We start from the raw sequence: 26,790 nt of genomic DNA, 5'->3' as shown, positions 1-26,790 counted from the left end.
CTCGCCGAGCGCTGCTTCCCCTTCCCCTTCTTCTTGCTGCTGCTCGTGGATCCGCCTTGTTGTTCTTTTGACAAGGCAATCCATTGTGCCTTTGTCAGCATCAGGTGCTCACTCCCCTCTGCGTCGCCGAAACTGAGACGAATTCTCTCGTCGTGGGCCTTGAACCTTCCGACGAGATCCTCGACCGTGAGAGTCTTTAGGTCGAGACATTGCTCGATTGACGTGACGATCTGGATGTAGCGTGCCGGCGCGGCGCGCAAAAATCGTCGAACGATCGCAACTTCTTCTAGGGTTGAACCATAGCCCCGTATGCCATTGACGAGGGTCTTAAGACGGGAGGCAAACTGATCAACCGTCTCGCTTTCCTCCATCTTCAGGCATTCGTAGCTTCTCATCAAGGACTGAAGGTGTGCTTCCTTGACACGTTCATGACCCTGGTGCAGGATCTTGATGGTCTCCCATGCCTCCTTCGCCGATTTCTTTCCGAAGAGGTGTTGCAGCACATCCTTCGGCATGGCGGAGTAGATCGCCGTTAACGCCTGACGATCCGTCCGGTACTTCGCCGCACCCTTCGCGTACTCGGCGCCGCCGGGGTCGACAGCTTCCCAGAACTCCGCTCCCTCCATCGCGACCTCCATGTTCATCGCCCATAGTGCGTAGTCCTCTCGATCCAATCGAGGGAATTGCGACACCCCCACCATCTGCATCGGTGCTCCCGCTCCTACCACAACGATCTCCTTGCCGGGGGTCGACATGATCCTTCGATTGCTTTTCGAAGATCACGCCAATAAACCAAGCTCTAGATACCAATTGTTGGCCCAGACCACGCCGTCGAGTACTTTTCGACGACGACAACGAACGACGACGATTCCAACGACCAGTGCTTTCGGCCGTCAACCAAACGCCTGTACAAGAAGATCCGATACACGCCGTAGTGGTAGTACTAAGCAAGTAGGCACACAGGTGGATGGATTGTTGCTGGACTGCCGCACGAATATAGCTAGCTTAATCAGCTAAGCTAGCGATCAACTCGCCGGGCTAATTCGATCACAAGGAACACGCACACGAGAAATCCAGGTGATGGCTAATAGGGCCGTGTCGGTCCTATGCTTGTATTACTTTTGGTCTTGATCTAGTTCACGGTTCGGTACATATTACAGGGCTGATTACATGTATATATATAAGTAGTACAAAGCTAGCACCTAGAGCAATACGACTCGGCTGCTAATTCAAGTCCTACTCGGATCATACATGTAGTGGCACCTGGACACGTACCAGCATTGGAAGGCTTTGTCGTGTTTAACACCAACATACAACGTACCACCAAATTGGCTTTGCCGTCGCCGTCATCGGGAGTCGCCGCCACCATTGCTTGCAGCCGTAACCTGCTCCTTTGCTTCGCTGTTGCTGCCATCGGGAGACGATGCGACAACTTGAGTGAGATTGAGCTACATGTTTCGGTCGGCAGCGCAGAGGCATGGCAAATATAATAGCACGACCATGTGCTAGGATGGCTGTGTGCGATCGAGGAGGTTTCGGCTGGTGGCATAAAGGCATGACAAAGGGGATACCACGAGTCCACGGCCGTGCTAGGGTGTGCTTTTCTTTGTTACCGAGCTAGGCCACGGTGAATATTTTTCTTTTGTGCGGGACGTGTATATGTGGTGGGACGGATGTTTCTGATTAACATGAAATTTTGTAGCATATTTCTTTAATTTTGACCCATATTTTACTTTTAGTAGATAATAGAAAGAATAGAATAGAAGATAGAAGAAGATGACACGTTAAAATGCCACGAATCATACATTTATGTTTTTTTTAACTAAAATTATGATTTTTTTAGTGGTAAAATTCTGGATCTATGCTAATCGTGACATGAATATGACGGCTTTTCTACTCCAGATGCGATGAGCCCGCGTCTTACGGTGACGGAGGGCGGAGGCGGAGCAACCAAGAGCCCGAGAGAGACGGAGAAGCTGCCAGCCTCGAGGTAGCGGAGCCGCAAACGAACCAATGGTCGCCACTCGCACGTCGGACAAACAGCCTCCCACACATCCCACGCTAGCCCCCCATCCACCGTCGGCTCCACCCCATCCGACGGCGCCGCGCACGCCCCACACGCGCCCTACACCCTTCCAGAATCCTCCCGACGCCCCGCCCCGCCCCGCTCTCGTCGTCGTCTCCCTCTCCCCCTGGCCTAAACCCACCCCCCCACCATTCTATTCTATCCCAAGTATAAACCCTAGCCTAGCCTAGAGCCTTATCCTCTCGCCTCCCCCCTCCCAGACCGAGACACCGCGCCGGAACCCAAACCATCCGAGCAACCAACCACCAGCGAAAGCGGTAGGCTCGCCGCCGTCTCTCCCTCTCATGGCGCCCGCGCTGAGCAGGACCCTGGGCCCGTCGTCGGTGGCGGCGCTGCGGCCGAGCCCGTCGCGGGGGCTGCCGCGGGCCGCGCTCGCGCCGCAGGGGAGGAGGCCCGCCGGCGCCAGAGGGGTCAGGTGGGAGGCCGGGAGGGAGAGGCTCGTCGGGGCGAGGTGCGCCTCCGCCGTCGCCGAGAAGACCGCCGGGGAGGAGGAGGCCGCCGGGGAGGAGTTCGAGTACCAGGCCGAGGTGGGTGGAGGGTTTCCAGTCCTTGTGTACCTTCCGGTTGGATTTTGGATCCCGGCGAATCTGGGACGCGTAACGACCAGTCGGTTCTGGATTGCTGCGCTGGCAGGATTCGTGTTTCATTTAGTTATTACTGGAGATGAAATTGAGAGGCTGTGGCGAGTTCGTCTGTGAGTAGGTTCTGACAGTTCCATAATTGGATGTTGATGCCGTTTCTCTTCTGTCTTGCAGGTCAGCCGGTTGATGGATTTGATTGTTCACAGCCTGTACAGCCACAAGGAAGTGTTCCTCCGGGAGCTTGTAAGGTCAGTCTTCTGCCGAAGATGTATATTAATTGAACTACTGTTAGAATCGCTGCTGACTATCTGACCTCGACAACTTTTTGTTTCCACCCAGTAATGCGAGTGATGCCTTGGATAAGCTGAGGTTTCTCAGTGTAACTGACCCATCCGTGCTGGCTGATGGTGGTGACATGGAAATAAGGATTAAGCCTGACCCAGACGCTGGCACAATAACAATCACGTATGTTCTTCTCTATCAGCCTGGCCGTTCAATCATCAATTCTGATAGAAGTCACAATTCAGTCTCTGACCCATTGCTTTGGATTTTACAGCGATAGTGGCATTGGGATGACAAAGGATGAGCTCAAGGACTGCCTTGGAACTATTGCGCAAAGTGGTACCTCCAAATTTTTGAAGGCTCTGAAGGTGCACCTTTTTCCCTAACTAGCTTTATCTGTTTCTGTTCTATGATGACCTTGTTTCCTTCATTGTTGATGTTGATTTCAGTTTGCTGTCTCTTTTTTCAGGAGAACAAGGAGCTTGGTGCAGATAATGGACTTATTGGTCAATTTGGTGTTGGGTTTTATTCGGCTTTTCTTGTTGCAGAGAAGGTACAGAATATCTGTTGGATGGTGGACCATTATACATGAATGTCTCAAGCGCTGCATGTTTTGAGGAACAATTTCAAATTATTTGTGCATCTGTTTTGCAAGCCAAAAGTAGTTTTCAAACTTGTGGTTACTTTGTTGCCTTGCAGGTTGTGGTGTCCACTAAGAGTCCCAAGACAGATAAGCAGTATATCTGGGAAGCCGAGGCTAACAGTAGCTCATACGTTATCAGGGAAGAGACTGATCCTGAGAAAATGCTGACACGTGGAACACAGATTACTCTCTTTTTAAGAGTAAGATAAGACCTATACTGATACTTTGTACAACCTTTATCACCTAACACCACTCTAACTATACTTTTGTTTCTTTAGGAGGATGATAAGTATGAATTTGCTGACCCGACGAGGATTCAAGGTCTTGTTAAGAACTACTCGCAGTTTGTTTCGTTCCCCATTTTTACATGGCAAGAGAAATCTAGAACAGTTGAGGTAGGATTTTGAGTATGCTCTGCTTTAAAGTTTAAACCTCCAGTCATACTAAGTTTTGTAATGGATATTTATTTCTTCTCTCCTGTGTACTTGTTACATCCTCTAAATAGGTTGAAGAAGAGGAGTCAAAAGAAACTGAAGAGACAGCAGAGGTTAGCTTTCTGTGCATTTGGTTGTCACTGTGATCAAACCCATCCATATTGTGTATAAAAATAACCCCTCTTTTGCAGGGCGAGAAGGAAAAGAAGAAGAAAACTATCACTGAGAAGTACTGGGATTGGGAATTGGCAAATGAAACAAAGCCAATATGGGTATGCTGGCACACAATTTATTTGCTTCCATAACCTTATCATTGGTACCTGCAGTGCAACTGCCATGTGAAATATGTCTTTACTTTGGTAGTTTGGTTATCTATTGGCTATATATTGAAGAAACAGAAGCTGAAATGAATTTTCTTGTCATGTAGATGAGAAATCCAAAGGAAGTTGAGGAAACTGAGTACAATGAATTTTACAAGAAGGCATTCAATGAGTTTTTGGATCCTCTAGCTCATGCACACTTCACAACAGAGGTACACACACTTACGAAACTAAACATCTGTTGTGTCAATGCACACCAAACATTCTGACAAGGCTTTTGTTCCAAACAGGGTGAGGTGGAATTTAGGAGTGTTCTCTACATCCCAGGAATGGCACCGCTTAGCAATGAGGAGATAATGAACCCTAAGACCAAAAATATCCGGTTGTATGTCAAGAGGGTTTTCATTTCTGATGACTTTGATGGCGAGCTGGTATGTTGTCTCATTTTTTTGATTCTGATATTGGAGTTAGAAGCTACTCCATCAGACGAGTTACTTCTTTGGTTACTATGATTACGATGTTGTAATGGGCTGCTGAACTTTAGTATTCTCTCTGCAGTTCCCCAGGTACTTGAGCTTTGTCAAAGGTGTTGTTGACTCGAATGATCTCCCTCTGAATGTTTCTCGTGAGATCCTTCAAGAAAGTCGTATTGTAAGTTACTGGAAAGTATTTGTGACTTAATATGCAGTTGTTTACTTTAGTATGTAGTTCTTGGAACTAGTTATCACCATCATATGTTTCAGGTCAGGATCATGCGCAAGAGACTTGTTAGGAAGACTTTTGATATGATTCAGGATATTGCTGACAAGGATGAGAAGGAGGTAAGAGTCTAACTTCCTCCTATTCCCATGCTGTTCGTTGTTTCATGGGGCTTGTCATGAAGCTTGGCAGCCTTCGTGCAGGACTACAAGAAATTTTGGGAGAGCTTTGGCAAATTTATGAAACTTGGTTGCATTGAGGACTCAGGAAATCAGAAGCGCCTTGCTCCTTTGCTGCGGTTTTATTCCTCCAAAAATGAGACGGATTTGATAAGTCTCGATCAGTATGTGGAGAATATGCCCGAGACCCAAAAGGCAATCTATTATATTGCTACAGATAGTCTTCAGAGTGCAAAGACTGCTCCTTTCTTGGAGAAGCTGCTTCAGAAAGATATTGAAGTATGTGCTTATCTTGGTGTTGATCATATAATTGAATTTCTGTTGTGCTACAGTTTGCTTAAGCTGACACTTCCATTTTTTAGGTTCTCTACCTTATCGAACCGATTGATGAGGTAGCTATTCAGAATCTGCAGACGTACAAAGAGAAAAAGTTTGTTGATATCAGCAAGGAAGACCTAGAATTGGGTATGTGAATTTGAATTATCATGTGATTGGTTATAAGCAGTTTCTGCATGACAATAACATATATTGGCTGTTGCAGGCGATGAGGATGAGGACAAGGAAGAAAGCAAGCAGGAATACACTCTTCTTTGTGACTGGATAAAGCAGCAGCTAGGTGACAAAGTTGCAAAGGTCCAAATTTCCAAGAGACTCAGCTCTTCACCATGTGTTCTTGTGTCTGGCAAGTTTGGTTGGTCGGCTAACATGGAAAGGTAGCATGATGGTTCATTCACTTACCCAATTTGGTACAATAAGGGCACAGTTCTTGTCCTAACACTTCTTCAACTTGATAGGCTTATGAAAGCACAAACGCTTGGTGACACATCAAGCTTGGAGTTCATGAGAGGAAGAAGAATTTTTGAAATCAATCCCGAACACCCTATTGTCAAGGACTTGAGTGTAAGATATCTGCAATCTTTTCTTGCGAATCGTACCTATTTGTTTTTGTTCAATCACTAATGTATGCATCGTGAATAACAATAGGCTGCTTGCAAGAACGAGCCTGAGAGCACCGAAGCCAAGAGGGCAGTTGAGTTGCTGTACGAGACTGCCCTGATCTCCAGTGGATACACAGTAAGTACAGTATACCTATATGCTCCCGTTCATGGTCACTCGTGGCCTAATGATTGTTGCTTGGTTTGTCTAGCCTGAGAGTCCAGCGGAGTTGGGGGGCAAGATCTACGAGATGATGACCATCGCCCTTGGCGGGAGATGGGGTAGATCCGGCACCGAGGAGGCTGAGACCAATGTCAACGACTCTTCTGAAGCCGTTGTAACGGAGGTTGTTGAGCCATCCGAAGTCAGGACTGAGAACGAGAATGACCCATGGAGAGATTAGTTAGTTCTGTAGGCATCCATTTAAAAAAAAAAAGATACCCTGGAGGTGGATGAGCAAAAAATAGAAGTATCACTGGAGCCAGAGTGATGATGACATCGAGCAATGGACTGTCTTTGTAAGAACGCTGAGCTCCAAAATCTTGTTTGCGCCAAGGCTAAATTTTGTAGGTGACTTTTTTGACGGTCGTGAAATTAAATTGGCTATACTATGTATGTTTCATGCATTTTACTCCGTTCCGAATTATGAGTCGTTGGGGATTGTCTTCCGAGCAGGTGAAAAAGGGTAAATGTGCATAGGTAAATAGACATTTATGCCCCCAGTTCAAATTCTAAATCAGCCTGTCTTCTTCCTCAGTGTCCTGTCTTCTTCCTCAGTGTCTTCCGCTCCCGTCCTCGCCCGCCCTCTGGCCCTGCCCTCGCCATCGACCTCCGGCGGTCCGACCTCGCCCTTGACCTCCGGCCCCGCCCTCAACCTTCACATCCACCTCCACCCAGATCCTGGCGCCTCCACGTCAAAGACTGCACCCAGGTCCAAGCGCCTCCACTTTCAAGCTCAGGCGATCCTCCTCTCTCGAGCTGCTACTACTGGTGGTGGTGCTGCTGCACACGACACTCCTCCACTCCACCTCTAGGCCTTGTCCTAGAGCTGCTACTGGTGGTGGTGGTGGTGCTGCACACGGCACGTCCAGGTGGATGCTATTCCTGGAGCTGCTGCTGAGGTCGGTTGATGCCCACATTCATCTCATCAACCTAAATTTAGCAACAACTCTATCAATATTTTGCAGTAATGTGAACAAGTTATTGTCAACTAAATTTAAAGCGGAGTACTCCAAAATTCTGTTCAGCACATATATTTTTCCTATTTCTTCAATCTTCTTTTATTCTTCTCAAGATATCTTATGTCCTAAGGTTAATTTGCAGCAAGAGTAAGAAGGAGGAGTAAGACCTCTAGCAGCAATACTCTAGCTGCAGTACCTCACAACAGCAATACTCCTGTACGGAGTAGTGAAGATGGAGAACATGATTGTGTCAGACCTCAACTGCACTCCATGTGCAGATGAAATGGATGAAGATCCAGTAGTTGAAATGGATGAAGATGCACTACTTCAAATGGATGAAGATGGAGGTACAATTACAGTAGCATTTTAGACTACTTTCAGTTAACTGTAGCATTTCTGACTATTTTTTCTTTTTTGCATTCCTTCGGACAGGTGTTGAGCAAACAGTTCGGAAAAGGGACAACCTTGATGACAAGCAGAAGTATGCTGCTTATGTTGCATTGCATACACTGTGTATGAGTAGAGGGGGCAAATTTAACAGAGATTATAAGAAAAAAGTGGCTGACTTTTTTGGAGTAGGTGTTTGGAATATTCAAAGAGTTTGGAAGAAAGCGATGAGGCAAATTGCACAAGGTTTGGAGGTTGACATTTCCAGTCAGAGAAAAGGAAACTGTGGAAGAAAGGCAAAGGACATCAACCTAGATCAAATCCCTACAATCCCTCTGAACAAAAGGTCTACCGTCCGGTCACTTGCTTGGCAACTAGGATGCAGCCCCACCACACTCCACACGAAGTTCATGTTGAAGTTGATAAAGAGACATTCAAATTGTGTGAAACCAATTTTGAAGGAAAAGAACATCAAGGATAGAATGAAATTTTGCTTGTCAGTGCTCGATGAGACAACAATAGAAACTGGAAGGCCTAAATTGAAGACCATGCACAACATTCACTACTAAAATCAGAGATTTTGCTATCTGCTGCTTCTTTACCGTTTGCTGGCAGATGGCAAAGACCCTCTTCGCCATCAGCTACCAAAAACCAGACGACAAAGGGCAGGCTGATGGAAAAGATACTATTTGCCACCAACCAGCTCTTTGTCGTCTGCTAGCTGACGACAAAGAGCATTCAGGCAGACGGCAAAGAGCACGGGCGGCCCACCCCGCACCCCCTCTCTCCCCCTAACGACCTCTCTCTTTGCCGTCTGCTTTTCTCCTCTGTGCCGTCGGGGGGCAGACGGCAAAGAGGATGCGCCCTAACGACCGTCGCCCCCACGCCCACGCGCCTCTCTCCCTTAACGGTCGTTGCGCCCCACCACACACCCCTCTCTCTCACCCCTGAAACCACCACCGTTGCCGCACACTCCTCCTTCCTGCGTCGTCGCGCCCTCCACCTACCTGCGTCATCGCGCCCTCCTCCTTCCCGCGCCACCACCGCGCCCTCCTCCTCCCCGCGCCCCCTCCACCACGCCCCTCCTCCTCCCCGGGACCTCCTCCTCCACCACCGTCGCCGGAGCTCGCCCCTTCTCCACCATTGATGACCCACAAGTGTAGGGGATCTACCGTAGTCCTTTCGATAAGTAAGAGTGTCGAACCCAACGAGGAGCAGAAGGATCTGACAAGTGGTTTTCAGCAAGGTATTCTGTGCAAGCACTGAAATTATCGCTAACAGATAGTTGTGTGATAAGATGATTCGTAGCAAGTAGCAAGTAACAATAGTAACAACGGTGCAGCAAAGTGGCCCAATCCCTTTTGTAGCAAGGGACAAGCCTGGACAAACTCTTACAGGAGGTAAAGTGCTCCCGAGGACACATGTGAATTTCTGTCAAGCTAGTTTTCATCATGTTCATATGATTCACGTTCGCTACTTTGATAGTTTGATATGTGGGTGGACCAGTGCTTGGGTGCTGCCCTTACTTGGACAAACATCACACTTATGATTAACCCCTCTCGCAAGCATCCGCAACTACGAAAGAAGAATTAAGACAGTCTAACCATAGCATTAAACTAGTGGATCCAAATCAGCCCCTTACGAAGCAACACATAAACTAGGGTTTAAGCTTCTGTCACTCTAGCAACCCATCATCTACTTACTACTTCCCAATGCCTTCCTCTAGTCCCAAATAATGGTGAAGTGTTATGTAGTCGACGTTCACATAACACCACTAGAGGAAAAACAACATACAACGCATCAAAATCGAACGAATACCAAATTCACATGACTACTTATAGCAAGACTTATCCCATGTCCTCAGGAACAAAAGTAACTACTCACAAAGCATAATCATATTCATGACCAGAGAGGTATTGAATAGCATCAAGGATCTGAACATATAATCTTCCACCGAGTAATCCAACTAGCATCAACTACAAAGAGTAATTAACACTACTAGCAACCTTACAAGTACCAATCGGAGTCGCGAAACGAAGATTGGTTACAAGAGATGAACTAGGGTTTGGAGGTGAGATGGTGCTGATGAAGATGCTGATGGTGATGAGTCCCCTCCGATGAGAGGAGTGTTGGTGATGACGATGGCGATGATTTCCCCCTCCGGGAGGGAAGTTTCCCCGGCAGGACGACCCTGCCGGAGCTCTAGATTGGTTATGCTCAAGTTCCGCCTCATGGCAGCGGCGATTCCTCCCGAAAGCCTCCTCTTGATTTTTTTCTAGAACGAAACCCTCCTTATAGAAAAAGAGGGGGGCCAGAGGGCCAGCAGGGAGCCCACAAGCCCCCTAGGCGCGGCCAGGGGGGTAGGCCGCGCCTAGCAGGCTTGTGGACTCGTGTTGGCTCCCCTCTGGTACTTCTTCGGCCCAGTATTTTTTATAAATTTCAAAATAAATCCTCGTTGATTTTCACGACTTTTGGAGTTGCGCATAATAGGTATCTCAAACTTGCTCCCTTTTCAGGCCAGAATTTCAGCTGCCGGCATTCTCCCTCTTCATGTAAACCTTGCAAAATAAGAGCGAAAAAGCATAAGTATTGTACCGTGAAGTATAATAAAAACCCATAAAGCGATAAATATCAACATGAAAGCATGATGCAAAAAGGACGTATCAACTCCCCCAAGCTTAGACCTCGCTTGTCCTCAAGCGGAAACCGAGATCAATAAATATGCCCACATATTTAGAGAGAGAGGTGTCGACAAAACAAGATATGGACATGCAGGCATCATGATCATAGTTAGAACAACAATATCATCATATCATCTCTTATGCTAAAGTGGTAATTTCTTCACAAAGTAAAGTATGGACCAAGAACCTTAATGAGAATTAACAACCAATAGCCTATAGTCATTGAAGCAATTGCAATTTATCACAACATCGGAAAGAGTCAAATAAGAGCTTGTAAAGCAAATCCACATACTCAATCATCATTTCGTCTTCCACAATTGCTACAACTCACATGGTACTCATGAGATCAAAGTTTCAGTTGAACATAGAGAAAGATATGGGCTTATAGTTTCGCCTCCCAACTACTTACCTCAAGGGTAATGTCAACAATAATAATTCGTGGATACTTACTTCCAAGTTGACATATGAATATAGATCTTTCCTAGCATATGACGTTAGCCAAGATAAAGGCGAAATAAGGAATTGGTGTAGATCACCATAACTCTTTCAAGGGCATAAAGTAAAGGTACAAGATATGCCCTTCGCAGAGGGAAACAGAGGTTGTCATGCGCTTTTGAGGTTTGGATGTGCGACCTCTTAGTGTGAAGAAACTGTTGGAAATATGCCATAGAGGCAATAATAAATTAGTTATTATTATATTTCTTTGTTCATGATAATCGTTTATTATCCATGCTATAATTGTATTGATTGGAAACACAATACTTGTGTGGATACATAGACAAAACACTGTCCCTAGTAAGCCTCTAGTTGACTAGCTCGTTGATCAAAGATGGCCAAGGTTTCCTGGCCATAGGCAAGTGTTGTTACTTGATAACGGGATCACATCATTAGGAGAATCATGTGATGGACTAGACCCAAACTAATAGACGTAGCATGTTGATCGTGTCATTTTGTTGCTACTGTTTTCTGCGTGTCAAGTATTTGTTCCTATGACCATGAGATCATATAACTCACTGACACCGGAGGAATGCTTTGTGTGTATCAAACGTCGCAACGTAACCGGGTGACTATAAAGATGCTCTACAGGTATCTCCGAAGGTGTTAGTTGAGTTAATATGGATCGAGACTGGGATTTGTCACTCCGTGTGACGGAGAGGTATCTCGGGGCCCACTCGCTAATACAACATCACACACAAGCCTTGCAAGCAATGTGACTTAGTGTAAGTTGCGGGATCTTGTATTACGGAACGAGTAAAGAGACTTGCCGGTAAACGAGATTGAAATAGGTATGCGGATACTGACGATCGAATCTCGGGCAAGTAACATAGCGAAGGACAAAGGGAATGACATACGGGATTATATGAATCCTTGGCACTGAGGTTCAAACGATAAGATCTTCGTAGAATATGTAGGATCCAATATCGGCATCCAGGTCCCGCTATTGGATGTTGACCGATGAGTCTCTCGGGTCATGTCTACATAGTTCTCGAACCCGCAGGGTCTGCACACTTAAGGTTCGACGTTGTTTTATGCGTATTTGAGTTATATGGTTGGTTACCGAATGTTGTTCGGAGTCCCGGATGAGATCACGGACGTCACGAGGGTTTCCGGAATGGTCCGGAAACGAAGATTGATATATAGGATGATCTCATTTGATTACCGGAAGGTTTTCGGAGTTACCAGGAATGTACCGGGAATGATGAATGGGTTCCGGGTGTTCACCCGGGGGGGGGGGGGGCAACCCACCCCGGGGAAGCCCATAGGCCTTGGGGGTGGCGCACCAGCCCTTAGTGGGCTGGTGGGACAGCCCAAGAAGGCCCTATGCGCCATAGGAATAAAATCAAAGAGAAAAGAAAAAAAAGGAGGAGGTGGGCAAGGGAAGAAGGACTCCACCTTCCAAACCAAGTTGGATTCGGTTTGGAAGGGGAAATCTTCCCCCCTTTGGCTCGGCCGACCCCCTTGGGGCTCCTTGAGCCCCAAGGCAAGGCCCCCCCTCTCCCACCTATATATACGGAGGTTTTAGGGCTGATTTGAGACGACTTTTCCACGGCAGCCCGACCACATACCTCCACGGTTTTCCTCTAGATCGCGTTTCTGCGGAGCTCGGGCGGAGCCCTGCTGAGATAAGATCACCACCAACCTCCGGAGCGCAGTCACGCTGCCGGAGAACTCTTCTACCTCTCCGTCTCTCTTGCTGGATCAAGAAGGCCGAGATCATCGTCGAGCTGTACGTGTGCTGAACGCGGAGGTGCCGTCCGTTCGGCACTAGATCGTGGGACTGATCGCGGGACGGTTCGCGGGGCGGATCGAGGGACGTGAGGACGTTCCACTACATCAACCGCATTCACTAACGCTTCTGCTGTACGGTCTACAAGGGTACGTAGATCACACATCCCCTCTCGTAGATGGACATCACCATGATAGGTCTTCGTGCGCGTAGGAATTTTTTTGTTTCCCATGCGACGTTCCCCAACAGTGGCATCATGAGCTAGGTTCATGCGTAGATGTCTTCTCGAGTAGAACACAAAAGTTTTTGTGGGCGGTGATGTGCGTTTTGCTGCCCTCCTTAGTCTTTTCTTGATTCCGCGGTATTGTTGGATCGAAGCGGCTCGGACCAACATTACTCGTACGCTTACAAGAGACTGGTTTCATCGCTACGAGTAACTCCGTTGCTCAAAGATGAGTGGCGGGTGTCAGTTTCTCCAACTTTAGTTGAATCGGAATTGACCGAGGAGGTCCTTGGATGAGGTTAAATAGCAATTCATATATCTTCGTTGTGGTGTTTACGTAAGTAAGATGCGATCCTACTAGATACCCATGGTCACCACGTAAAACATGCAACAACAAAATTAGAGGACGTCTAACTTGTTTTTGCAGGGTATGCTTGTGATGTGATATGGCCAACGATGTGATGTGATATATTGGATGTATGAGATGATCATGTTGTAATAGTTAATATCGACTTGCACGTCGATGGTACGGCAACCGGCAGGAGCCATAGGGTTGTCTTTAAACTAACGTTTCTGCTTGCAGATGCGTTTACTATATTGCTAGGACATAGCTTTAGTAGTAATAGCATGAGTAGCACGACAACCCCGATGGAGACACGTTGATGGAGATCATGATGATCGAGATCATGGTGTGACGCTGGTGACAAGAAGATCGTGCCGGTGCTTTGGTGATGGAGATCAAGAAGCGCATGATGATGGCCATATCATCTCACTTATGAATTGCATATGATGTTAATCCTTTATGCACCTTATCTTGCTTAGAACGACGGTAGCATTATGAGGTGATCTCTCACTAAAATTTCAAGACGAAATTGTGTTCTCCCCGACTGTGCACCGTTGCGACAGTTCTTCGTTTCGAGACACCACGTGATGATCGGGTGTGATAGACTCAACGTTCACATACAACGGGTGCAAAACAGTTGCACATGCGGAACACTCGGGTTAAGCTTGACGAGCCTAGCATGTGCAGACATGGCCTCGGAACACATGAGACCGAAAGGTTGAGCATGAATCGTATAGTTGATATGATTAGCATGGAGATGCTTACCACTGAAACTATTCTCGACTCACGTGATGATCGGACTTGAGATAGTGGATTTGGATCATGTACCACTCAAATGACTAGAGAGATGTACTTTTTGAGTGGGAGTTCTTAAATAATATGATTAATTGAACTAATTGTCATGAACATAGTCTAATGGTCTTTGAGAATTACGATGTAGCTTGCGCTATAGCTCTACTGTTTTTATATGTTCCTAGAGAAAATTTAGTTGAAAGTTGATAGTAGCAAACTTTGCAGACTGAGTCTGTAAAGCCGAGGATTGTCCTCGTTGCTGCGCAGAAGGCTTATGTCCTTAATGCACCACTCGGTGTGCTGCACCTCGAGCGTCGTCTGTAGATGTTATGAACATCCGACATACACGTTTCTGATGACTACACGATAGTTCAGTACAAAATACTTAATGGCTTAGAAGCAAGGCGCCGAAGACGTTTTGAAACGTCACGGAACATAAGAGATGTTCTAAAGAGATGAAATTGTGATTTCATGCTTGTGCCCTTGTTAAGAGGTATGAGACCTCGGACAAGATTCTTTGTCCACGAAGTAGAGGAGAAAAGCTCAATCATTGAGCGTGTGCTCAGATTATCTGAGTACGACAATCGCTTGAATCAAGTGGGAGTTGATCTTCCAGATAAGATAGTGATGGTTCTCCAAAGTCACTGCCACCAAGCTGTGAGAGCTTCGTGATGAACTATAACATATCAAGGATAGATACAATGATCCTTGAGCGATTCGCAATGTTTGACACTGCGAAAGTAGAAATCAAGAAGGAGCATCAATAGTTGATGGTTAGTAAAACCACTAAGTTTCGAGAAAGGCAAGGGCTAGAAGGGATACTTCGTGAAACGGCAAAACAGTTGCTGCACTAATGAAGAGACCCAAGATTAAACCCAAACCCGAGACTAAGTGCTTCTGTAATGAGGGGAATAGTCACTGAGGCGGAGCAACTCTAGATACTTGGTAGATAAGAAGGCTGGCAAAAGTCGATAGAAGTATATTTGATATACATGATGTTGATGTGTACTTTACTAGTACTCCTAGTAGCACAAGGGTATTAGATACCGGTTCGGTTGCTAAGTGATTAGTGACATGAAATGAAAGCTACGACATAAACGGAGACTAGCTAAAGGCGAGGTGACGATACGTGTTGGAAGTTTTCCAAGGTTGATATGATCAAACGTCGCACACTCCATCTACCATCGGGATTGGTGTTAAAACTAAATAATTGTTATTTGGTACTTGCGTTAAGCATGAACATGATTGGATCGTGTTTATTGCAATACGATTATTCATTTAAAGAGAATAATGGTTACTCTATTTGCTTGAATAAATCACCTTCAATGGTTTATTGAATCTCGATCGTAGTGTTACACATGTTCATAATATTGGTGCCAAAAGATACGAGGCAATGATGATAGTACCACTTACTTGTGGCACTGCCGCTTGAGTCACGTTGGTATAAATTGCATGAAGAGGCTCCATGCTGATGAATCTTTATACTCACTTGATTTTGAATCACTAGTGACATGCGAATCATAGCACATGAGCAAAGCCTTGTTTTCATTGAGATGAAACAAGATAGTAACTTGTTGGATGTGATACATTTTGATGTATGCAGTCCAATGGGTGCTGAGGCACGCAGTGGATGTCATTATGTTCTTACTTCAATGACGATTTGAGTAGATACAAGAGTATTTACTTAATGAATCACAAGTTTGAAATATTGAAAAGTTCAATTCTGTTTCGGAGTGAAGTTCGTCGTAACAAGAGGATAAATTGTCTACGATATGATCATAGAAATGAATATCTGAGTAACGAGTTTTGGTACGCAGTTAAGACAATGTGGAAATTGTTTCGCGGTTCATGTCACCTAGAACATCCTAGTGTAATGATGTGTCTGAACGTCATAGCCACACACTATTTGGTATGGTGCATGCTATGATGTCTCTTATCGAATTACCACTATCGTTTATGGGTTAAGCATTAGAGACAACCGCATTCACTTTAAATAGGGCACCACGTATTTCCGTTGAGATGACACAGTATAGACTGAGGTTTAGAGAAATCTAAACTGTCGTTTCTTGAAAGTTTGGGGTTTCGACACTTATGTGAAAAAGTTTCAGTCTGATAAGCTCGAACCCAAAGCGGATAAATGCATCTTCATAGGATATCCAAAACAGTTGGGTACATCTCCTATCTCAGATCCGAAAGGAAAGTGTTTGTTTCTAGAAATGGATCCTTTCTCGAGGAAAGGTTTCTCTCGAAAGAATTGAGTGGGAGGGTGGTAGAACTTGATGAGGTTATTGAACCATCACTTCGACCAGTGTGTAGCAGGGCGCAGGAAGTTATTCCTGTGGCGCCTACACCAATTGAAGTGAAAGCTGATGATGGTGATCATCGAGCATCGGATCAAGTTACTACAAGCCTCGTAGGTTGACAAGGTCGCGTACTACTACAGAGTGGTACGGTAACCCTGTCTTGGAGGTCATGTTGTTGAGCAACAGTGAACCTACGAGTTATGGAGAAAGCAATGGTGGGCCCAGATTCTGACAAATGGCTGGAAGCCATGAAATCCGAGAGAGGATCCATGTATGAAAACAAAGTGTAGACTTTGGAAGAACTACTTGATGGTCATAGGACTATTGAGTAAAGATGGATCTTTAAAAGGAAGACAGACTATGATAGTGATAAGTCACTATTAAGAAAAGCTCGACTTGTCGCAAAGATGTTTCCGACAAGATCAAACAGTTGACTATGATGAGACTTTCTCACTCGTAGCGATGCTAAAAGTCTGTTAGAATTATGTTAGTAGTTGCTGCATTATTTATGAAATATTGCATGTAGGACGCCAAAACATTGTTTCCTCGACGGTTTCCTTGAGCAAACATTGTATGAGATACAACCATGAGGTTTTGTCGATCCTAAAGATAGTAGCAAGTATGCAAGCTCCAGCGATCCTTTAAATGGACTGGTGCAAGCATCGAGTTGGAATATACACTTTGATGAGATGATCAAGGATTTTGGGTTTGTACAAGGTTTATGAGAAACTTGTATTTCCAAAGAAGTGAGTGGGAGCACTATAGAATTTCTGATAAGTATATGTGGTTGACATATTGTGGATCAGAAGTAATGTAGAATTTCTGTAAAGCATACAAGGTTGTTTGAAAGGAGTTTTCAAAGGAATACCTGGATTGAGCTACTTGAACGTTGAGCATCAAAGATATATGGAGATAGATCGAAAGCGCTTAATGGAAGTTTCAACAAGAAGCATGCCTTGACAAGTTTTGAAGGAGTCCAAAATAGATCAGCAAAGAAGGAGTTCTTGGTTGCGTTGTAAGGTGTGAATTTGAGTAAGACTCAAAACCCGACCACGGCAGAATAAAGAGAATAGACGAAGGTCGTCTTCTATGCCTTAGCCGTAGACTCTAAAGTATGCCATGCCGAGTACCGCACCTGATGTGTGCCTTGCAGCAAGTCTGTTGAGAGGTACAAAGAGTGATCCATGATTGAATCACTAGCAGCGGTCAAAATTTATCCTTAGTAACTGATGGACTAAGGAATTTTTCTCGATTATGGAGGTGGTTAAAGAGTTCGTCGTAAAGGGTTACGTCGATGTAAGCTTTGACACTAATCCGAATAACTATGAGTAGTGAAACGGATTCGTATAGTAGAGTAGATATTTGGAGTATTTTCGAATAGCACATAGTAGCAGCATCTATAAGATGACATAAAGATTTGTAAAGAACACACGGATCTGAAAATTTCAGAACCGTTGATTAAAACCTCTCTCATGAGCAAGACGTGATCAGACCCCATGACTATATGGGTGTTTGATTCGTTGGAATCACATGGTGATGTGAACTAGATTATTGACTCTAGTGCAACTGGGAGACTGTTGGAAATATGCCCTAGAGGCAATAATAAATTAGTTATTATTATATTTCTTTGTTCATGATAATCGTTTATTATCCATGCTATAATTGTATTGATTGGAAAGACAATACTTGTGTCGATACATAGACAAAACACTGTCCCTAGTAAGCCTCTAGTTGACTAGCTCGTTGATCAAAGATGGCCAAGGTTTCCTGGCCATAGGAAAGTGTTGTTACTTGATAACGGGATCACATCATTAGGAGAATCATGTGATGGACTAGACCCAAACTAATAGACGTAGCATGTTGATCGTGTCATTTTGTTGCTACTGTTTTCTGCGTGTCAAGTATTTGTTCCTATGACCATGAGATCATATAACTCACTGACACCAGAGGAATGCTTTGTGTGTATCAAACGTCGCAACGTAACCGGGTGACTATAAAGATGCTCTATAGGTATCTCCGAAGGTGTTAGTTGAGTTAGTATGGATCGAGACTGGGATTTGTCACTCCGTGTGACGGAGAGGTATCTTGGGGCCCACTCGGTAATACAACATCACACACAAGCCTTGCAAGCAATGTGACTTAGTGTAAGTTGCGGGATCTTGTATTACGGAACGAGTAAAGAGACTTGCCGGTAAACGAGATTGAAATAGGTATGCGGATACTGACGATCGAATCTCGGGCAAGTAACATACCGAAGGACAAAGGGAATGACATACAGGATTATATGAATCCTTGGCACTGAGGTTCAAACGATAAGATCTTCGTAGAATATGTAGGATCCAATATGGGCATCCAGGTCCCGCTATTGGATATTGACCGAGGAGTCTCTCGGGTCATGTCTACATAGTTCTCGAACCCGCAGGGTCTGCACACTTAAGGTTCGACGTTGTTTTATGCGTATTTGAGTTATATGGTTGGTTACCGAATGTTGTTCGGAGTCCCGGATGAGATCACGGACGTCATGAGGGTTTCCGGAATGTACCGGAAACGAAGATTGATATATAGTATGACCTCATTTGATTACCGGAAGGTTTTCGGAGTTACCGGGAATGTACCGGGAATGATGAATGGGTTCCGGGTGTTCACCGGGGGGGGGGGGGGGGGGGGGCAACCCACCCCGGGGAAGCCCATAGGCCTTGGGGGTGGCGCACCAGCCCTTAGTGGGCTGGTGGGACAGCCCAAGAAAGCCCTATGCGCCATAGGAATAAAATCAAAGAGAAAAGAAAAAAAAGGAGGAGGTGGGAAAGGGAAGAAGGACTCCACCTTCCAAACCAAGTTGGATTCGGTTTGGAAGGGGAAACCTGCCCCCCTTTGGCTCGGCCGACCCCCTTGGGGCTCCTTGAGCCCCAAGGCAAGCCCCCCCTCTCCCACCTATATATACGGAGGTTTTAGGGCTGATTTGAGACGACTTTTCCACGGCAGCCCGACCACATACCTCCACGGTTTTTCCTCTAGATCGCGTTTCTGCGGAGCTCGGGCGGAGCCCTGCTGAGATAAGATCACCACCAACCTCCGGAGCGCAGTCACGCTGCCGGAGAACTCTTCTACCTCTCTGTCTCTCTTGCTGGATCAAGAAGGCCGAGATCATCGTCGAGCTGTACGTGTGCTGAACGCGGAGGTGCCGTCCGTTCGGCACTAGATCATGGGACTAATCGCGGGACGGTTCGCGGGGCGGATCGAGGGACGTGAGGACGTTCCACTACATCAACCGCGTTCACTAACGCTTCTGCCGTATGGTCTAAAGGGTACGTAGATCACACATCCCCTCTCGTAGATGGACATCACCATGATAGGTCTTCGTGCGCGTAGGAAATTTTTTGTTTCCCATGCGACGTTCCCCAACAGAAACATCACTTTATATTGCCTCTTGTGATAAAGAACTTTATTATGCAGTCTGTCGCTTTTATGTCTTCCTCATCACAGGTTCGTACAAAGCTTGTTTTCCACACACTAATAGATCATACATATTTAGGGAGCAATTTTTATTGCCTGCACCGATGACAACTTACTTGAGGGATCTTATTCAATCCATAGGTAGGTATGATGGACTCTCATGGCAAAATTGGGTTGAAGGCTTATGGATGCACAAGTAGTATCTCTACTTAGTGCAGAAGTTTTGGCTGATATGAGGTGGAAGCAATCGTCACATGCTAAGGGATCTCTAGTCATATAATCATTGTTCGGAACCAAGCAAACATAATTCATTATGTTGTCTTCCTTGTCCAACATCTACTTCTAAGCATGCAATAGTTTAGTGAGTGTTCACAATCATAAATGGTGTCCAGGATGATATATTTATATGTGAACCTCTCCTTCTTTATCACTTCCTATTAATTGCAACAATGACCAAGGTCTATGTTTGTCCACCCTCAACAAGTTTCAATCAACATTCTTTTTATATGTGAAGCCATCACTTCCCATAAGATCATTACATGATCTTTCATGCTTTTGTTCTTTAGATCATGGCATGTGGCAAGGCCCTTAACTAAAACACTCTTTATTATGTCACTCACGAACTCGAATACATCGGGGGTGACACAAAGCAAAACTCAAGCCTAAAACCCTAAGAACTTTATTCTACTAGAGAAAGATAAAACCAAAAAGGATCGAACTAAGAAAAGGTAAAGGCAAAAGATGTGATGGTGATACGATACCGGGGCAACTCCCCCAAGCTTGGCACAAGCCAAGGGGATTGCCCATACCCATGCTTAGTTGTCTTCCTTCGATGGTGATGGTGGTGGAGTTGTTGCAACATGGGTTTGATCCTCCGTCTGCCAAGGCATAGGTGCTCCATCATGGAAAGATGACCGAGTCTTCGGAATCCTCAAATCTGCAGCCAACCGTATTGATTTAAATCTATACTCATACTCACAGTTTTGGCTCTGCAGGTCATAGATCAGGGCTTGGAGGTGATCAATTCTGTCATAGAGCCTGGAGAGGTGCTTCCCGATGTCATTGGCATCGATCTTGTGCTTGTTGGTGAACTCCGTGATCATCATATGGTTGGCGTTGAGTCCACGCTCCACCATCCCTTGGCACTTGAAGACTTGTTGCTCTATTGTTTTGAGCCTCGCCTCCACGCTTCCGGTCTTCTTGGGTCCCTCAACATCACGGATGTGCAGCATCCCCTCACGCATCTCGATACATTGAGGGTGTTGCAGCACTCCCGCGAGGTAGGGATTGATGACCTTCTCGAAGATCTTGTCCTTCGGAGCTTTTGGGGACGCCATAGCGATCTAGATCTGCAACAGAAATAGGCTCGAAACGAAAACAGAGGAAAATTGCGTGATACGAGGGTCAGACCTTTCAGGAGAATATATAATGATTTTTCCCGACCAGAAGGAGTACTCCGCAAGAAAACGGAGTCCGGGAGGCACGCGAGGTGGTCACAAGCCTCCCAGGCGTGGCCAGGGGGGTGGCCCGCGCCTGGCAGGCTTGTCGCCTCCTCATGCGCTTTCCGAACTACTTTAATTTTTTCTTATTTTCTAAAAATTCCAAAACGGAGAAAAATTCCTACTGGAAAAGTTTTGGAGTCGGTTTACTTACCGAATCACATACCTCTTTGTTTTCGGAGTCTGAAACAGGCTGATAAATATCCCTTATGTACTCCTCCGGAGTTATGGTATTGATAATATTGCTTCCAACATTTATGGGAGTACCTGAGATATAATGCTTGATTCTTTGCCCATTTACCACTCTCGGAAAATTACCTTCCGTGTTGTTGATCTTGATGGCACCAGAACGATATACTTCCACAACAATGTAAGGACCTTCCCATTTAGAGAGAAGCTTGCCTGCAAAAAATCTTAAACGAGAATTATATAGCAAGACATAATCACCTACATTGAACTCACGTTTTTGTATCCTTTTATCATGCCACCTCTTAACCTTTTCTTTGAACAACTTGGCGTTTTCATATGCCCGAGCTCTCCATTCATCAAGCGAGCTAATATCAAATAACCTCTTCTCACCAGCAAGTTTGAAATCAAAATTGAGCTCTTTGATTGCCCAATAAGCCTTATGCTCTAGCTCAAGAGGTAAATGACATGCTTTACCGTAAACCATTTTGTACGGAGACATGCCCATGAGATTCTTATAAGCAGTTCTATAAACCCACAGTGCATCATCGAGCTTCTTAGACCAATTCTTTCTAGACCTATTGATAGTCTTTTGCAGAATTAGTTTAATCTCTCTATTACTTAGCTCTACTTGACCACTGGACTGAGGATGATAGGGAGATGCAATTCTATGATTGACGTACTTAGCAAGCGTTTTACGGAAAGCAACATGAATAAAATGTGAACCACCGTCAGTCATTAGATATCTAGGGACTCCAAATATGGGGAAAATAACTTCTTTAAGCATCCTGATAGAAGTGTTGTGATCAACACTATTAGTTGGGATAGCTTATACCCACTTAGTAATGTAATCAACAACAACTAGGATATGAGTATACTCGTTGGATTTTGGAAAAGGTCCCATATAATCAAAGCCCCAAACATCAAATGGTTCAATGACAAGTGAATAATTCATAGGCATTTCCCAACGTTTACCGATATTACCTATTCTTTGACATTCGTCACAAGATAGGACAAACTTGCGGGCATTCTTGAAGAGAGTGGGCCAATAGAAACCTAATTGCAATACCTTGTGTGCAGTTCTATCTCCCGCATGGTGTCCTCCGTAAGCCTCGGAGTGACACTTCTGTAGGATCTGTCCCTGTTCATGTTCAGGTACACAATGTCTAATAACACCATCTACTCCTTCCTTATAAAGGTTAGGATCATCCCAAAAGTAATGTCTCAAATCAAAGAAGAATTTGTTCTTTTGCTGGTATGTGAAACTAGGTGGTATATATTTGGCAACGATATAATTTGCATAATCAGCATACCACGGTGTACTACGTGAAGCATTGATGACATTCAATTGCTCATCAGGAAAGTTATCATCAATAGGTTGTGGGTCATCAAGGACAATCTCCAACCTAGACAAGTTATATGCTACGGGGTTATCAGCACCCTTCCTGTCGACAACATGCAAATCAAATTCTTGTAGCAAGAGAACCCATCTGATAAGTCTAGGTTTAGCGTCCTTCTTTTCCATGAGGTACTTAATAGCAGCGTGATCAGTGTGAATAGTGACTTCGGAATCAACTATGTAAGATCTGAACTTTTCACATGCAAACATGACTGCTAAAAATTCCTTTTCAGTAGTAGCATAGTTTCTTTGGGCACTGTCTAGAGTTTTACTAGCATAGTGAATAACATTCAACTTCTTATCAACTCTTTGTCCTAGAATAGCGCCAACAGCATAATCACTAGCATCACACATGATTTCAAAAGGTAAGTTCCAATCAGGTGGTTGAACAATAGGCGCAGTTATCATGGCCTTCTTAAGTATTTCGAAGGCTTCCTCACAATCATCGTCAAAAACAAAAGGAATATCTTATTGCAAGAGATAGGTAAGAGGCCTAGAAATCTTAGAGAAGTCTTTAATGAACCTTCTATAGAAACCGACATAACCAAGGAAACTTCTTATACCTTTGATATTTGTGGGGCATGGCATTTTCTCGATCGCATAACCTTAGCCTTATCGACTTCAATACCTCTTTCAGATATTTTATGTCCTAAGATGATGCCTCCATTAACCATAAATTTTATGTCCCAATTCAAGACAATATTGGTATCTTTACATCTCTGCAAGACTCGATCAAGGTTGCTGAGGCAATCATCAAAAGAAGACCCGTAAACGGAGAAGTCATCCATGAAAACCTCAACAATCTTTTCACAAAAGTCGAAGAATATAGCCATCATACATCTTTGAAAGGTAGCAAGTGCATTACATAAGCCAAAAGGTATACGTCTATAAGCAAAGGTACCAAAAGGGCAGGTGAAAGTGGTTTTCTCCTGATCAGGTTGTGCAACTGGTATTTGGGAGAAACCAGAATAACCATCTAGAAAGGAGAAGTGTGTATGTAGACAGTCTTTCTAGCAATTGGTCGATAAAAGGCAAAGGGTAATGATCTTTCCTGGTGGCCTTATTCAATTTCCTAAAATCGATCACCATCTGCTACGGCGACAGAAATCCTTCTGTCGTCTCTTGAGCTTGCGTTGGTTTTTCCCTTGAAGAGGAAAGGGCGATGCAGCACAGGAGCAGTAAGTATTTCCCTCAGTTTGAGAACCAAGGTATCAATCCAGTAGGAGAATCGCGCCAAGTCCAGAGTACCTGCGCAAACACAAAAGAGGTTGCACCCAACGCTATAAAGGGGTTGTCAATCCCTTCAAGATTGATTGCAAAGTGAGATCTCAAGGCGGAAAGTGCAACGAAGTAAAATTGTAAGGCTGAAAATATGGTGTGAAGTAGACCGGGGGGCCATAGTGTTCACTAGAGGCTTCTCTCAAAATAGCAAATAATACGGTGGGTGAAAAAATTACTGTCGAGCAATTTATAGAACCGCGCAAAGTCGTGACGTTATCTAAGGCAATGATCATACATATAGGCATAACGTCCGAGACAAGTAGACTGATACTTTCTGCATCTACTACTATTACTCCACACATCGACCGCTATCCAGCATGCATCTAGTGTATTGAGTTCATGACGAACATAGTAACGCTTTAAGCAAGATGACATGATGTAGAGGGATAAACTTAAACCAATGATGAAAACCCCATCTTTTTACCCTTGATGGCAACAACACGATGCGTGCCTCGCTACCCCTTCTGTCACTGGGTGAGGTCACCGTACGGTATGAACCCAAAACCAAGCACTTCTCCCATTGCAAGAATCATAGATCAAGTTGGCCAAACAAAACCCACAACTCGAAGAGAATTACAAGGATATGAAATCATGCATATAAGAGATCAGAAGAAACTCAAATAAGATTCATAGATAATCTGATCATAAATCCACAATTCATCGGATCTCGACAAACACACCACAAAAGAAGATTACATCGGATAGATCTCCATGAAGATCATGGAGAACTTTGTATTGAAGATCCAAGAGAGAGAAGAAGCCATCTAGCTACTAGCTATGGACCCAAAGGTCTATGGTGAACTACTCACGCATCATCGGAGAGGTCATGGTGTTGATGAAGAAGCCCTCCGTATTCAAATCCCCCGTCTCGCAGCGTACCAGAACGTGCCTTAGATGGGATCTTGCGGAGACAGAAGCTTGCGGCAGCGGAAAAGTATTTTCGTTGATCTCTTCTGCAGTTTTGAAATTTTTCTGGATTTATAGGCGGAAGAGGTAGGGCAGACGTGCCACGGGGGGCTCACAAGCCTGCTAGGCATGCCCCGTGGCCGCGCCTAGGGGGCTTGTGGGGTCCCGTGCTGGCCCCTGCACTGGTTCTCAAGTGTGGTGCGTATCTTCTGTTCCGGAAAAATCTTTTCGGAAGTTTTATTCCGTTTGGACACCGTTTAAAATCCTCCTCTGAAAAGGGTCAAAAACACGGAAAAAACAGGAACTGACACTTGGCACTGAGTTAATAAGTTAGTCTCAAAACATATATAAAAGGCATACAAAACATCCAAAGTTTGACAAGATAATAGCATGGAACCATAAAAAAATATAGATACGTTGGAGACGTATCACCATCCTATAGCAAGTAATAATCCTCCGTGGGATCAATTCATCCTTATTATTGGGGACAACGGTGATAGCTCCCTTCTTAGTGACGCAATGCACCGGACTCACCCAATCACTATGAGCAACAAGATAGATAATGCATGCTTCCAAGAGTTTTAGTATTTCTTTTCTTACTACCTCTTTCATCTTAGGATTTAATCTCCATTGATGATCAACAACTGGTTTGGAATCAGGATCGGTTTTAATCTTGTGCTGGCATAGAGTGGGACTAATGCCCTTAAGATCATCAAAAGTATATCCAATAGCAGCACGGTGCTTCCTCAGAGTTTTTAGTGACTTATTTTCTTCATGCTCTGAGCGGCTAACACTAATTATAACATGATATATCTCTTTTTAATCAAGATAAGCATACTTAAGAGTATCAGGCAACTGTTTAAGCTCGAACATAGGATCACCCTTTGGTGGGGGTGGATATCCAAGCAGTTCAACAGGCAAATTATTCTTAAGGATAGGATATTGTTCAAAGATAACTCTATCTATCTCATCCCTTTCATCCATATGCATATCATTTTCATGTTCAAGCAAGTATTGCTCGAAGAGATTAGTAGGAGGCACGGTAATAGAAGCTAGGGCAATAATTTCATCCTTACTAGGCAACTCTTTTTCATGAGGTTGTCTACCAAACTTGGAAACTTGGAGAAATTGAACTCATGTGACACACCTTCAAAGCCAACAGTGACAGTTTGCTTCTCACAGTCAATATGAGCATTGACAGTATTGAGAAAAGGTCTGCCAAATATGATGGGACAAAGGCTATCTTGTGTGGTAGCAAGAACGAGAAAATCAGCAGGATACTTCATTTTACCACACAAGACTTCAACATCTCTTACAATTCCCAAAGGGCAGATAGTATCTCTATTGGCAAGCTGAATAGTGACATCAATGGGTTCTATCTCAGCAGGTGCAATCTCGTCTTTGATTTCATCATATAAGGATTGAGGTATTGCACTAACACTAGCACCCACATCACGTAAACCATGATAACAATGATCTCCTATCTTAACAGAAACAACAGGCGTGCCAACAATAGGCCTACGTTTGTCTCTAGAATGAGGTTTAGCAATTCTAGCAGCATCTTCACAGAAGTGAATATCATGGCCATCAACATTGTCGGAGAGGAGGTCTTTGATAATAGCAATGCTAGGTTCAACTCTAATTTTCTCAGGGGGTGTAGGTGTTCTAATGTAGCCCCTACGTATCACAGTTGAAGCTTTAGAATGATCTTTTATCCTAACAGGGAAAGTTGGTTTCTCAATGTAAACACTGGGAACAATAGGATCATT

At 44.6% G+C, this 26,790-nt stretch overlaps 2 protein-coding genes across 2 annotated transcripts; both read left to right on the top strand.

The window, feature by feature from the left end:
• The first annotated feature begins 2,180 nt into the window (after window positions 1-2,180).
• Window positions 2,181-6,786, top strand: LOC123399072 (heat shock protein 90-5, chloroplastic). Its single transcript, XM_045093495.1, has 19 exons — window positions 2,181-2,613; window positions 2,842-2,915; window positions 3,007-3,132; window positions 3,224-3,317; window positions 3,419-3,502; window positions 3,649-3,792; window positions 3,871-3,987; window positions 4,098-4,139; window positions 4,218-4,298; window positions 4,454-4,558; window positions 4,637-4,777; window positions 4,905-4,997; window positions 5,090-5,167; window positions 5,249-5,503; window positions 5,587-5,689; window positions 5,766-5,937; window positions 6,019-6,124; window positions 6,209-6,298; window positions 6,372-6,786. Exons 1-19 carry the CDS (start codon window positions 2,371-2,373, stop codon window positions 6,561-6,563), a joined length of 2,340 nt encoding a protein of 779 aa, XP_044949430.1. The 5' UTR covers window positions 2,181-2,370; the 3' UTR covers window positions 6,564-6,786.
• Window positions 6,787-7,487: 701 nt separating this feature from the next.
• On the top strand, window positions 7,488-8,297 carry LOC123396909. The gene is made up of 2 exons (XM_045091678.1): window positions 7,488-7,688; window positions 7,774-8,297. The coding sequence occupies exons 1-2, from the start codon at window positions 7,574-7,576 to the stop codon at window positions 8,295-8,297; spliced, it is 639 nt and encodes a 212-aa protein (XP_044947613.1). The 5' UTR covers window positions 7,488-7,573.
• Window positions 8,298-26,790: the final 18,493 nt, after the last annotated feature.

Source organism: Hordeum vulgare, chromosome 5H (assembly GCF_904849725.1).
Source record: "Hordeum vulgare subsp. vulgare chromosome 5H, MorexV3_pseudomolecules_assembly, whole genome shotgun sequence".
NCBI lineage: Eukaryota > Viridiplantae > Streptophyta > Magnoliopsida > Poales > Poaceae > Hordeum > Hordeum vulgare.
Note: the sequence above shows the minus strand (reverse complement) of the source record. Positions and strands in the feature narration are given on the sequence as shown.